At 39.6% G+C, this 15,111-nt stretch overlaps 1 protein-coding gene across 1 annotated transcript in view; it reads left to right on the top strand.

The window, feature by feature from the left end:
- LOC104979918 (fatty acid desaturase 2-like protein FADS2P1) overlaps window positions 1–14,629 on the top strand; it is a gene marked incomplete at its 5' end in the record, with an annotated part of 21,742 nt that extends 7,113 nt beyond the window's left edge. The window contains 8 exons of the mRNA XM_010828471.1: window positions 1,766–1,891; window positions 4,890–4,950; window positions 7,606–7,682; window positions 7,843–7,940; window positions 9,578–9,674; window positions 11,607–11,686; window positions 12,953–13,078; window positions 14,569–14,629. Coding sequence (XP_010826773.1) covers window positions 1,766–1,891; window positions 4,890–4,950; window positions 7,606–7,682; window positions 7,843–7,940; window positions 9,578–9,674; window positions 11,607–11,686; window positions 12,953–13,078; window positions 14,569–14,629 — 726 coding nt within the window. The remainder of the gene's footprint in view (window positions 1–1,765; window positions 1,892–4,889; window positions 4,951–7,605; window positions 7,683–7,842; window positions 7,941–9,577; window positions 9,675–11,606; window positions 11,687–12,952; window positions 13,079–14,568) is intronic.
- Between the last annotated feature and the right edge of the window lie 482 nt (window positions 14,630–15,111).

The following is a 15,111-nucleotide window of genomic DNA, read 5'->3' as shown; positions in this document are numbered from 1 at the left end:
TCCATAATCACTACAGATGGTGACTGCAGCCATGAAATTAAAATACACTTACTCCTTGAAAGAAAATTATGACCAACCTAGGTGGCATATTCAAAAGCAGAGACATTACTTTGCCAACAAAGGTTCGTCTAGTCAAGGCTATGGTTTTTCCTGTGGTCAGGTATGGATGTGAGAGTTGGACTGTGAAGAAGGCTGAGAACCGAAGAATTGATGCTTTTGAACTGTGGTGTTGGAGAAGACTCTTGAGAGTCCCTTGGACTGCAAGGAGATCCAACCAGTCCATTCTGAAGGAGATCAGCCCTGGGATTTCTTTGGGAGGAATGATGCTAAAGCTGAAACTCCAGTACTCTGACCATTATTATGCGAAGAGTTGACTCATTGGAAAAGATTCTAATGCTGGGAGGGATTGAGGGCAGGAGGAGAAGGGGACGACAGAGGATGAGATGGCTGGATGGCATCACTGACTCGATGAACGTGAGTCTGAGTGAACTCTGGGAGTTGGTGATGGACAGGGAGGCCTGGCGTGCTGAGATTCATGGGGTCGCAAAGAGTCGGACATGACTGAGTGACTATCTGATCTGATTGCTTATTCTTCTATAAATGATTAACGTAATATGGGAAGGGAAGAAAAATTTAATATCTCAATATGCCCGCATTCTGCATACAGCAACTCATGTCTCCTTAAACAACCTATGCGGGCAAATGTCATTAAATTATATTTACTGAAGATGAAACTGAACATCAAAGGGTACATAATTTTCCCAAACCACAGATGTGTTTATACATCCAGTGGATGCAATTAAGTTGATATGCTTACAAATCCTTTTCTCTGTTAAAACCTTCAGATTTTCACTGAAAGAGAAAAAAGTCCCAAACAACTTAATCAGAGATGACATGAGTTCAGCATCAACTAAAATACTTTTGTTCTTTTATATTTAATGAGATCATTGAAACTTGAACATGTGATGATCAGAGGCAAGCCCCCATAGGAGATGACTTCAGATCCATGACTCTTTAAAATATTCATTGAAGTAGGAAACCTGGGGCCTTTTTCCCCCCAGAACTAATTAGTTTTAGAGCTGAAATTTCTTTATTTATAAAATAAGAAGTACAGTCTCTGCTCTACCTAGTTCAAGTTTCTTTTTAAAAGGAGGACAAAAAAAAGAAAAAAAAAAGATGGAAAAACATTTCATTTCAATGGTTTTTATTCTTCTTCATTATCAGGAGTTGTTTTAACCTGGAATTTGTGTTCCTGGGTAAGATAATTATTTGCTGGTAAGCTTTTAGAGCCTCTAGGCAATGAATCATTCTGTGACCCAGGAATGAGGGGGTGCTGCATGTTCCAGGAATCCATATCCTAATTAAACTTTGGAGATGTAGGCAGAAAACTCGGATTGTTACTATTCAGGCGCTAGTCATGTCCAACTCATTGTGACCCCATAAACACAGCACACAAGTCTTCCCTGTCCATCACCAGCTCATAAAGTTTGTTCAGATTCATGTCCATTGAATCGGTGATATCATCCAACTATCTCATCCTCTGTCATCCCTTTTTCTTCCTGCCCTCTGTCTTTCCCAGCATCAGGGTCTTTTCCAGTGAGTTGGCTCTTCACATCAGTGGTGGTCAGTACTGGAGCTTCAGCTTCAGCATCAGTCCTTCCAATGAATATTCAGGGTTGATTTTCTTTAGTTTTGGAAAACTCTGATAATGAAAGATATTTCAGGAGACAAATGTTGCAGCTAATGAATGTTCTTTTCTCCTCAGGGCATATCTGCAAAATGGTGGAATAATCGGCACTTCCAACACCATGTAAAACCAAATATCTACTCCAAAGACCCAGATATTGACGTAGGCCCATTTTTTGTTATTGGAGATTTACAACCTGTCAAGGTATATTCAGAAATCCTAAGCACTAAAGAAATGTTTCAGGAAGTGGTTCTTGGAAAGGTCTACACCTTTGTTTTGAGGAGATCAGGCTGGAGATTCTGGTTTCAAGCATGTTTTCAGAGCATCTCTTCTTCTTTTAAGTCCAGGATATAAATTAAAAAAAAATGAATCTGGTGTTGTAAGAAAAGAAGAAAATGTGGAATGAATGACTTCATGATCTTAAAAGTCATTCAGGCTAAATCACTCATAGAAAGCAGGGCAGTACATTCAACAAGTGCTAAATCATGAAACATCTACATATTTAGTTATGTCAACTAATTCTAACTGTTGGAAGAAACTAAGCTGTTATTTTTAGTTTAGGTTCATTTTGGTTCATTTATACATGAAACTCAGTTCAAATGCCTCATAATACACAGGACCTCACCTCTAATTCAGACTTCTTAAGGAAAAGAAAAAGGAAGGTAAACTCCAGGATGTCTCAGCTGTTGACTTTCTTAAACCTCAGCTTAAAAACCAGCATGTAAAGATTATTACCAAGATGTTTATAGTCTGCTTTCAAGATAGAAGGCATAAGGATAACCAGATAAAGGTATCTTTCCTTAAGAGGAAATGATGGATCCTGAGAATTAAGTGCTTAGGAAGAGGCTTTATCTCCTTCTGGAAGAATTTAGAAGCTTTCTAAAAACAAGGGAGTGTAGCTTGGTCAGTTGCTGCGGGGAATTTGTGGTAACCAGAATTGTGCAACTTTCTTAAAATAGGTTTTCCCAGTTTTGGAAGACAACCTTCTTCCAATTAGGGAAAAGTCTCCTGCCAAGATATAAAGAAAATAAAAGAAAGAAAGAAACCCTGACTGTAGTCTTCAGTCAGTTGTCCTTCACAATGACTCCACAAACAAGTCAGAGCTCTCTGAAGTTTGCAAACTCCTAAAGTGAAGTCATTCAGTCGTGTCTGACTCTTTGTGACCCTATGGACTGTAGCCCCCCAGGCTCCTCCACCCATGGGATTTTCCAGGCAAGAATACTGGAGTGGGTTGTCATTTCCTTCTCCGGGGATCCAACCTGGGTCTCTCACATTGCAGGCAGACTTTACAGTCTGAGCCACCAGGGAATCCCTGTGAACTCCTCGGCTGATCACTAAACTTATGACACTTTGACTTCTCTCCTCAGTCCCTCACAGCAATGGAGACTTGTCTTCCTGGAGTTCATGAGGCAGCCTGGCCCCCTCCAGAAGCCCCTTCTGTAAAACTGTATCCAGTTCACACTCTGCCTCTTCACAGAGGATGGAGACATCATCACTTCTCCATCATTCGAGAGACATATCCTTTGAGCCTTAGGTTTCTGTTTACTATAATTTTAAAGCCAATGCACACCACATTACTTACAATCATTTAATCTCTAAATTTAGTTGTTTTGCAACAAAACTAATTCTGATAAGCCCTAAATGTTTCTGTTCTTCCCATTTTACTGTCAGTCTTTCTACCACTTTCTTCAAACATTCATTCATTTAATGAATATTAATTTAATCATCTAGGGCCAGGTCCTGTGCTCATACTCTGGAAAAGTTAGACTTCTCCTTTGGAGCCATACTCAAAAATCAGTCCTTGACCTACATTTGCCAACTCTCCAAAGTTTCCCACTGACTCCCTCTTTCAAGTTTCCTACCACTTAAATATCCAGAAGCTTGGGAGTAACTGCAAATAACTATCATTACTTTATCACCATGACATTTATTTTTATTTATGATATTAAGAGGAACAAGGGTCAAGTCTAATATCCAAATAACAGAAGAAATATATAGAAGGGAAAGTATCAAAAGAATGGGAAAAGCAAAAAATTAAACACAGCTCACAGTGTTTTAACTGACTGAACATAAGGTAAAATTATAGAGGAGATTTGAATTATCATTCTTTCATTAATTCCTTCAACTAAACATTTATTAAGTGTCTCTTAGGTTATAGAGATAAGCCATTACTTCTATGCCTCCTTTCAAGATCTTTGCTGCCTTTGTGCATTTGGCCACTGACTAAATTAACTAAGAAGACCCCCTAGAAAATGATTTAAATTCCCGGTGGTAAGATTATATATTATCAAGCCTTAAAATGAGTAAATCACAGCATGAGATCCACGATGGAATTAGAGGATGAAAGATGAAGTAGATACTAGAGGTTATGACTATGTGTTTTATTACATAACCATTCAACAAATATCTGTTAAATGGATGAATGGATACAAGCAGACTGAGCTTCAAGCAGAATTCTAAGCACATAGGTTGGAGAAGACATTGAAAACTTATCAGAAATATTTCTCCTCCATCACCATTCCATTCCACACCAGGGCAAAAATTTCAAAATGGCTCCCATGGGAATAATAATAAACTATCACAATCCCTGAAATCAAATGGAATAAACCATCCCTGCAAGAATTGCCCACATTTAAATAAAGAAAAAAGCACCACAATATTTCCTTTCCCTTCAGTTCTGGTTCCTCAGTGCCTTCAGTTTGACAGTAAATGAACTCTGACCAGATGGCTCTTTCCATAGAGACTCTACACACACACACACACACACACACACGCACACACACATGTGCACATGCACACAGACACACACATGCACAGAGACACACACACAGAAACATATGTGCATACACACAGACACACATGCACACACACAGACACACATGCAAGCACACACACACTCACGTGCAAACACACAGAGACACACCTGCACACACACAGAGACACACAGGTGTGCGCACACACACAGAGACACACACATGCACATGCACACACGTGCACAAAGAGAGAGATACACACACATACAACCTTGGGTGTAATAACAGAAATCTATATTGTTCTTTTTTAAAAATGGTATAAGACCATTTATTTTATTTTTTATAATTAAATGAATACATTTATTTAATTATTTTTTAAAGTTTATGTACATTTTCTTTTTTTAATTTAAATATTGTTCTTACTTTAGTTTTATTCTCTCTTCTTTCAGTATGGCAAGAACAAAATCAAATTCATCAACTACGAGAAGCAGCACCTGTACTTCCATGTGTGTGAGTCACCAGGGAGCCACCATCCTTATCATCCCATTTCCTCGAAACAAACAATTGTCAAGCCAGAAGGCATGACTGAAATCCTCCCACAGAGAGACGATCCCATGTCTTGTTGTGCCTCAAAAAAGCAGCATGTTTTATTTCAGACTTACTTGGGTGAAATCTGAAGAGGAAAATAGAAGAGTGATTAGGCATTCTTAATGGGCATCTCATCACTCTGGCTACTGTACAGTGAAGGAGATGCTCCAAGAATGGATGGGAGGCAGGATGCCAATCAAGGGGTCTGGTACCTGTGACTCTCATCCTGGATAAATGAAATACAATACTTATCAAGAAGAAAAGGATAGTGGTGTATGGATAGGGGGAAAATTAGGAAAAGAATGCTCAAGCATTGACAGTAGGTGCCCGAAAAAGCAGAGTCTCATGATAAAAGTCGCCTGTAGAGCTTCTGTGTGGAAGAAAGTTGACTGTTCCCACAGCTTACATACAGCTGTAGAAGGTATTTTAGTGGACAGATACACACACACACACACACACACACACACATAATAAGACAGATCTGGATATGTTCTAGGCTTGAGAGAAAATAGGGTAGCTGAATAATGCTAATACCAACAAAAATATTAGAAGCAAAAGTGATTTGCTCTTAACCAAGTCAAACTCATGATTGCTCAGGAAGAAAAGTTTAGGACCCCAAAATATGCTCATCTGAAACATGCTTGCTCATTTGGAAAAGAAACCCAAATTAGAGAAGATTGCAAACATTTCCTGTAGATCAGTGGTTCTCAACTAATAGCATTGCTGCCCCCAGTGGGACGTTTGACAGCATACAGATACTTTTTTGATTATCCCAACAAAGAGGGAGGAATGGTATTGACACCCATGGGGCAGAAGCCAGGGATGTTATGACATGCCTTACAGTACACAGAACAGCCCTGAACAATAAGAATTATCTGACCCTAAAATGCCAACAGTGTTAAGATTGAGAAAGTGTTGCAGATGATCTGGCTTGCCCAAACATTGGCCACCAGTGGTCAACTGTCTCGTGCCTGACCGGGATGGCCTGTGAGTCCTTATTCTGAGACATGAGGCTCAACCACCACTGCAGCCTCTTCCAGAGTTAGAATTCTGAGGACTTATCCTAATGCAGTTATTCTCTTTCATGACCAAAAAGGGTTTGGAGGACACTAGTGCCCCAGTTTGAAAGGGAACTCTTCCAGCCCAGACAGATGTGTATTCACATATGAAAAAACTTCTGGAGTGTCTTTTCTGAACCCTCCTCCTGTGTGTAGTGAAACAATACAGCCTTAGCTTATGAGGAATGGATGAATATTGTAGCTTCACTGCAGAATGCCCAGCTTACAAACCACATCGTCCTCAGGAGCTGTTTCATTTTGTCATTTTCTTTCAAATGTCTTCAGTGTAGTATGACAGGTACAAATGAGTCATACTCAACCTGTCAGAGAGAGATGAGGCTTGACATTTCATAAAGGTGGCAAAACAGCTTTCATGCAGATTGCTGTAGTAGGGAAAGGTAATTCAGTATAGGCTGAGCTCAACTTGCCAGAAATGAAAGGTGGGAGACTTTTAAAACACAGGAACATGCTAAAGGAAATTAGTGAAAGAGGATAAAGGGAGGGGAAGCTGGTCATGTGGTTAAGCCACGTGTGTCTTCTCACTGGTGCTTATCAAAGTCAAACTCCTACCCTCCCAGAGGCTGCAGGACAGAGCCCAATCCTCAAAGATTGTACTTCAAAGGGATGACTCCCAAGTCCTTGAGAAAGACACTCTGGATCAGGGACAATCCATCCCAGAGGGACACAGTAAGAATTTTATAATTGTAAGTTTTCTAAAAAATGATTGAAGAAAAGGAGGTCAGAAGCCTACTGAACAAGCAGTAAGTTATTTGGACAGTCTTGAACTTTCTCAGGCAGGGACTTTACGGTGTCGGTGTCATCCTAGGGGCACAACCTTGAATTGTTCTTGGAAACTATTTCTAGCATTTGTGTGAGTCTTTTAGTGTGTAGGGTGGAGAAAATCATTTGTGCTGACAGTTTGCAGATTCTGAAAATTTATAGGTCACATTTGAAGCTTAGTCAGGGTGGGGACTCAGAGCATCTCACTAAATTTTGATCAAGAAGAGAGTTGTCAAAATCTGAAGGGTCTCCATATGATTCCTACTTGCTCCAGGCAACTTCACTGGTCCTGGGGGAGAAGCAGGTAAATAACTATCTGGCCAGACTCAGTATGCCTGCTCTGTATCTGCCACCTTAACATATTGCAACAGGGCCCAACATGAAGGATCGTGAAGAATTGAAGGATTCCAGGGACCTTAAGAAAACTTGAAAGCTCATAGCAGAAGGATGCCTTCTAGGATGCCTTCATCAAGAATGACTCAGATCTTCAAAGCTTCCATAGTCTCCTTAAGGGAGCTTGACCCAAAGTCCTGGTTCACACCCAGAGACTCTAAAAGCCCAGCAGCATCCCGGATGTGATTGTGGATGTCCACCTTACATCCTTCTCAGGGGCAATATTCCAGGGGTAGCATGTTAGGAGATCAACTCCCACTAGCCTCCACAGGAATCATATCTGCTCATTTGTTCACTATCTTCTTGATGTTTTTTTTTTTTTCCTTCTTTCTTTTTTTTTCCCCAGCTTTGGCCCCCTTTCTTATACCAGTATATTTCAACCTGGATTCCATTCTAGCGATGTACCGCAGAAGGGACTGGGAGGTGAGTAACTCGATTCCTTTGCTAGAGCTAGATCAGGCTGGTAGAAAAGGGGAAAGGTAAATGCTTGGTCCTTTCCAGATGCAGCTTCCTTGAGTATAAGGATATAAGACTTAGCCAGTTTTATTTCCACTAGCTCAACTTTCAAGCCCTTTTTCTGCAGGACATTGCCTGGGTCAGCACCTTTTATATCCGCCATTTCATCACATTCGGTCCTTTCTATGGAATCTTCGGAACCATGGTGCTCATATATTTAGTCAAGTAAGAAAACAATAATATTCTCCTACTCTTATTGCCTGGATGGTCCTCTTACCTTTCTTATCCAATCTATTTATGATTATCAAAGATTTGCAGATTATGACACCAGACTGTATTCTTATTGCTGAGACATTTCAAGAAAATATGGGATAAAACAGCTGAAATAGTTGAATGAGTTTCTGGGAAACTAAATTTGCCCAATCTTGCCTTTTTTCCCATGTGATTAATTCCCAATTACAGTATAGTAGTCCCTCAGTATCTGAGGAGGATTAGTCCCTGGACCCACCTCAGTTACCAAAATCCAAAGATATTCAAGCCCCATAGTTATCTATCCATATATGTGGTTCCACAACTGTGGATTCAAGCAACCACTAATCTTGTAGTACTGTGTGTTTTCTTAAAAATATCCACATTTAAGTGGACCTGCATGTTTCTCAAAGGTCAACTGTATTCTGCCTGATCACTGAGTCCTTCAAACTGTAATCCAGCTGGACATCATAATTCTTACCAAAGATAAGAGGAGACCAAATTTTTTAAAATTTATTTTACAACTAGAGATTTTCCCCAAATCAAAATGACTTTAAACTGAATAACCCTCTTCAACTTTCTAATTTATTCCTTCCTCATTCATTTGCATTACTATTAATAAAATAATGGTAGCTAATATGCATCAGACAATTTGCTAAAAGCTTTACATTGTGGCTTCCCTGGTGGTTCAGACAGTAAAGCTCCTGCCTGCATTGTGGGAGACCCAGGTTCAATCCCTGGGTCAGGAAGAACCTCTGGAGAAGGAAATGGCAACACACTCGAGTATTCTTGCCTGAAAAATTCCATGGATGGAAGTGCTTATGGGCTACTGTCCATGGGGTCACAAAGAGTCAGACACAACTGAGCGACTTCATTCACTTTACATGCATTATGTTATTTGATGTAATCAAAAGTGCACAACCAGGCAATGTAGATAGTATCAATTTCATTTTTATGATAAGAGAACTAAAGTTCAGAGAAATTAAATCACTTACTCAAGAGAAAATAAGGGCCAGTGGCAGTGCCAAATCAGAACTTGTACCCAGTTCTATCTGATGACAACAGCCAACCTGTTAATCACATTGCATATATCCTTAAATTGTTGTTGCTTTAGTCGCTAAATCATGTCTGACTCTTTTGTGACCCCATGGATTGTAGCCTGCCAGGCTGCTCTGCTCTGGGGATTTCACAGGCAAGAATACTGGAGTTGGTTGCCATTTCTTTGTCCAGGGGATCTTCCCAACCCAGGAATCAAACCCAGATCTCCTGCATTGGCAGATGGAATCTTGACCACTGAGCCACCAGGGAAGCCCGACTTTCAGTTATCTAGGCATCTTCTGAGCCTTACACCAATGCCTACAGAAAATACTGGGAACACTGCTCTGGTACAGTAGGCTGCAAGACAGGTAGTGTGACTGAATACCTTGTATGTCATCTTTAGATATAAAAGGTCTGCAAAGATGAAAAACAAACAACCACCACATGATTGGAACCTTTGAGTCACTGCCATTTCCTCTACTGCTCAGCCAGATCTGCCAGTGGTTACACAAGCCCAGTGAGTGGAACTGAAATTCCCCAAGGAGTGATCATATCTTCTTCTTATTCTCTTAAAGGCTTCTTGAAAGTCTCTTGGTTACATATATTACCCAGATGAGCCACATACCAATGAAAATGAGCACAGAGGAGAACCAGGACTGGTTCAGCTCTCAGGTAATAATGCTGTTCTGGGAAAGCATCCACCAAAGCATCCTGATTACCATCTGCTGACCTCAAATGATGTTTATTGGAGGCTTGCCAGGGGCCAGGCACTGTCAACTGTTTTGCTACATCTCATGTAGCTATGTGCTCGGAATATTCCCACTTTACAAATGATAACATTGAGGTATGAAGAAGTTGCATAACTTGTGCAAGATCACACAGCTAGTAGAAGCAGGTTTTATTTATTTATTTGGCCACACTGTGTGGCATGCAGGGTCTCAGTTCTCCTACCAGGGATCAAACCTGTGTTAAGCACACAGTCTTAACCAGTGGACCAGTCGGAGTTCCCTAGAAGCAGGTTTAAAACCTCAGCAGTTTGATTTCAGAACCTTGGCTTTTAACCAAGGCTTAATAAACTACAGTCCAAGGGACAATCTAGCCCAGTTTTTATTTTTTTTTTAATTTTATTGGAACACAGCCACATTCATACATTACATATTCTCTCTGATAGCTTTCATTCTAAAACAGCAGAACTGTGTAGCTGTGATGCAGAATTAAAACATTTATTGTGCAGCACTTAATAAGCAAGGTTTATTAAACCTGCCTCAATAAACCTTTCAACGAATCTCACACTCCTAGAATAACAGAAGGAAGAACCCTGGAATCCCCCTCATTTCATTGTACAGATAGTGGGGCCCAGAGAGGAGACTCAGTATTCTCAGCAAGCATGCTGTTAACGATTAAAAGATTTGTGATACATGCAGAATACCACTGCCTCCTAAGCCTGACACTGGCTGTGCCATGATTAACTGGAGAATCCAGTCATCATACTACTTCTTTCTCCATGCTCATTTCCAAATTCAGTGGACATTCCACATAGTAGTGATTCTCAATCTTTTTTTTTTTTAATTTTATTTTATTTTTAAACTTTACATAATTGTATTAGTTTTGCCAATTTTTATCAAGAAACCACTCTTAAAACTTATTGAGGACATAAAAGAGCTTTCGTTGCTGGAGGTTATATCCACTGATACTTACTGTATTTGAAATTGAAACTGAGAGTTTTAAAATATCTATTAATTAATTTTAAAATAACAAGATAAAGCCAATAAAAGTTAACATTAGAGTGATTACATCATCCCATGTTTAATAGCCTCTGGAAAAACCCATGCTATAAGCATGCATGAATGAGAATAAAAAAGGCAAATACTGTCTCAGAAGTATTATGGGGATCATTTTGACCTTGAAGATCCCCTGAAAGTAGCCTAGGGACTCCAAGGTGCTCTAAAGTACACTCAAGGAACCCTGACATAGAGCAACTGCATAAATAACATTCAAAATGACAACAACCCTAACAAGAATTAAATCTTAGAAAGGCACTGAATAAAAGTCACATTCATAAGCATTCTAAGTAGTTTGGAGAATCCCATGAACTTCTTCTCAGTCTGTCTTTGTACAAAATAAAATACAATAGATTAAAAAGGAAGCTACTTGTATATATTAATAAATGTATTTCTATGCACAAAACCCTTGATTTAAGCCCTTGTATGCTTTATTCCCCATTTAGAAGTCCTTTAAGTCTATTCTGTGGTAATAATATTCAAACTCCTATAATTTCTACCAGAGTCCTACAATCCCATTTCCACCTGTCGAAGTCCTTACTCATGACATCTTAGTCTTGATTTTGAGGGCTGATAGTGATTTAGTCCTCTCAGATGCTATTCATTTCTTCATATCTGTTGCCTTATCAATACTTCTTAGCAAAATGCCTTATTTCCTTTATAATTGTAAGGTCCCTGAGACCTGGGACTTATTTTTATCCCTCATGGTTTGTTACACAAAATATGTACTCAATCAGCACTTGTTGAATGATAGATAAAAGAATAACTAAATATCTTGTTTGATATGGGTTCATTATATCTAATGTAGGCTTTTTCTTTGCAGGTCTTGACCACCTGTAATGTTGAACAGTCCTTTTTTAATGACTGGTTCACTGGGCACTTGAACTTCCAAATTGAGCACCAGTGAGTAAGATAAATAGTTTATGATAAAGGGCAAGGGCTGTCACCAATAACCGTCCTCCATATAGTCCAGAGAGGATCAGTAGACTCACAATCTTAAAGGAAAAAAAATGAACCAGGATTCTTTAAAGGATGTTATTTTTCAATTAACAACAATGATAGATAAGGGAAGAAAGAAATGAAGGAAGTGTCATAATTGCAAGTAAATGGAGTGAAATCTTGGAAAACATATCAGTGACTCAGTTTCCAGATTCCTATGGGCTTAGGAATTGGTGATGTCTTTGCATTTGCTTTGTTGGCAAAACCTAAGAAAAATCAGGACACTTGGGTAACCAACTTGTGTTCAAACTTAACTATGCTATAATTCAAATATTTACTTATCTGTGTCTTTAGAGCCAAGTTTACAAAATAACTAATGAGGTGGAGTCCCTGCTGCAATTTCTACATGGCATCTGGAAATCCTTTACCAATGTGTCAGTTACAGAGAGGAAGTGGGTAGTTCACACTTTGATGCAAGTGAAAACACTGAGAGTCAGTTTCTCCAGAGTGTCAGGGGAAAGGCTTTCCACATTCTCTTTGTCTAACCATGTGAGTCTATGATAGTCAGAGAAGGAACAAGACCTTTATTAGTTCAAGGAATTTTTTTCATTCTATTTCCCTATTCATATTAGGGCTTGAAAATTCCAGCAAAACAAACAAAAAAAAGGACTAATAGTTTTACTAAAGGAGAGGTTTACATCCAAGACGGTCATCTGGCTGACTAATGAAAACTTGGGATTAAAAATCCATGTCTCCTCACTTCTTATTCCTTTCCTAGGACTTTTAGCTATTTACCATGACTTAATATACGTCCATCTATTCTTGCTAAGGAAGTTAGAAAGAGAGACTAAGACAGAGATTAGCAGGAGCAGGGTGGGCGGTTCAGTATCTCTAGTTCTATGGGTAGTTCTAAAGAATGGGTAGTTCTAAATGGTAGAAAGTTCTAAATGATATACTTTCATTTGATCAGGCCAAAAATAAACAGTTGATGGAACTAAAACATATTCCCTTAGTTCTTCCTAAGCAACTGCCACCCACAAAGCTTGTAGTAGGTTAAGGGATAAGATGAGTCTGCCAGCAAGTTTTTTAACTTCCCAAAACAAAAGTATTGTGGAAGGTCAAGGTTGGGTCTGTGTGGCTGATACCATTTTATTTTGTAAAAGGGGAAAAGGAACTTTGGGTTTCTCCTTAGGTCTGAGAAGTTTTATATCTCCTTTCTCTGTTTTCTAGTCTATTTCCCACAATGCCACGCCATAATTATCACAAGGTGGCACCTCTGGTGAAGTCACTGTGTGCCAAGCATGGACTACCATATGTGAATAAGCCCATATTGAAGGCATTTGGAGATGTTATCAGGTAATAACAGTCCCTCAACCCACAGCTCTCATTTCCCTTCACTGTTGGTTCCCAGACTCTTCACTGCTTTATGAATCATTCAGCCAATAACTATTTATTAAGGAGAATTCATGTGCCCATCATGGAGATGAGGCGCTATACAGAACAACACTAACACAGAAATGATAACAGTCATTCCTACCATTTAGCTGCTGCCTTCTGGGTACTTAGTGAAAATACCTTGATGCTCTACTAAATTTCAAGCTTCTTATAAACCAGGGTTCTGTATTATTTGTTTCTGTATCACCCACAGAGCCTTGACATGCTTTAGAACTTAATCGGTGGGAGGGACTCTCAAATCATCTGGTCCAGGGCTGCAAACTAAGATGCTTTCAGGGTCTGGTGGGACAAGCAGGGGTGACTCTTCCTACAGGAACTGAGAATCCATACTCATCCTGAAGCATTCACAGTTCCCTAGATGATCCTGTGCTTGTCAAATTAACTGCCAAAAGCTTGGTTGAATTTTGTGTTTTGTTTTTTTTTTTAAGATTAGGAAAAAAAAAAGTATCCTATTAATATGAATAAATAAGCCAGCAGGGCTAGACCTGGTCAGATCAGATCCCTGAAGAGTGATCCATCTTCACTCTCTACCATTGCCCTCCTCCTTTCCTGCCCTCCAGATATCTGACCTCCCTACAGTTGCTACATAACTCCCTGCCCCTTACCATGACACATCCTTGGTCACCTTTTCTTCTACCAGAATAATCTTCCAACTTGCCACCCCACTCCTGTCACCTTCTCAAGTTCCATTCACTCTCCAAAACTCACCTGAAACATCTTTTCTTCATCTCAGTCCTCCCTTGCCCCCAAGACTACACCTGTCACATGCTTGGTTCTCTTCATGTCTGACCTTTATCACAATCATGATTAAATAGCATATTGGGTAATATGTGTCTCACAATGCAGACCAGGAATTCCAGGTGGACAAGACTCTCATCACTCTTATTCACTGCTGTATCACCAGAGCCTAGAAAAATATTTCATTTTATAAAGTAGGAGAGGTAGGTGGATACAGGATGAGTTGGTTTACAGTTATATGATTTACCTTATAGAGATTCAGCAGAGCTTTTTCTTTTAATACTGGAGAAAAGGAAAATGATGCTTTGGAGTACAGAAAAGCATCAGATCAGATCAGATCAGTCGCTCAGTCGTGTCCGACTCTTTGCGACCCCATGAATCGCAGCACGCCAGGCCTCCCTGTCCATCACCAACAGAAAACCATACAACAAAAGAAAATCTCAATCTCCTCCATATAGAAAATGTGAACTCACCTTCTAAAACATAAGTCAGTGTATTTGACTCGCTCCACCGGGCAAGATAGAAAAAGGTCTTTCAGATATAGCTGAAAATAATAGTGTTGTAAAGTTTTAAGTAAAAGAGCAAATGTTCCATGAAGTAGCTCCTTTGACCCAAGTCTCACCTACTCATGATTTTGTCTGCTCCTCTTGCAGGGCCCTGAAGAAGTCTGGAGCCCTCTGGAAGGAGGCTTACTGCATGCATCCAGAAACATAATCCAGATGTGCTGGTGCTAAAGAGAAAAACCACAGGCCCCAAAAATGTCACTTGTACTAAAGCCCATGATACCAAACCCCTATAATACATGACATAATTGCACTTAAAGCCTTCCCCAGAAATATAATCTTAATCAACTAGCCTGGAATTTTGGGGTAGGCAATGTGGTGATAACCTGTTGCATTTTACTCCTTCTCCATTCCTGCCCCTGGCCCAGAGAAAGAAGATATATATATATACATATATATATATATATATGCATGATAAAATCCTTGCAGTCCCTCCCCTCTAAGAAAAAATTAAAAAGGTGTCTGCTTCAAATACACTTTGCTGATTGGCTTCCTTGCCTCTCCTTTCTTCCTATAAAAACCTTCCATTTTCACAACCCTCAGAACTCCTTTCTGCTTAATAACTGAGATACTGCTTGACTCAGAAGTCACTGAATAAAGCCAATGAAGTCTTAAAATTTACCCAATTGAAGT

This window comes from Bison bison, unplaced genomic scaffold (assembly GCF_000754665.1).
Source record: "Bison bison bison isolate TAMUID 2011002044 unplaced genomic scaffold, Bison_UMD1.0 scf7180017858630, whole genome shotgun sequence".
Classification (NCBI taxonomy): Eukaryota; Metazoa; Chordata; class Mammalia; order Artiodactyla; family Bovidae; genus Bison; species Bison bison.
The sequence above is the reverse complement of the archived record's forward strand: the minus strand, read 5'-3'. Positions and strand labels throughout refer to the sequence as shown.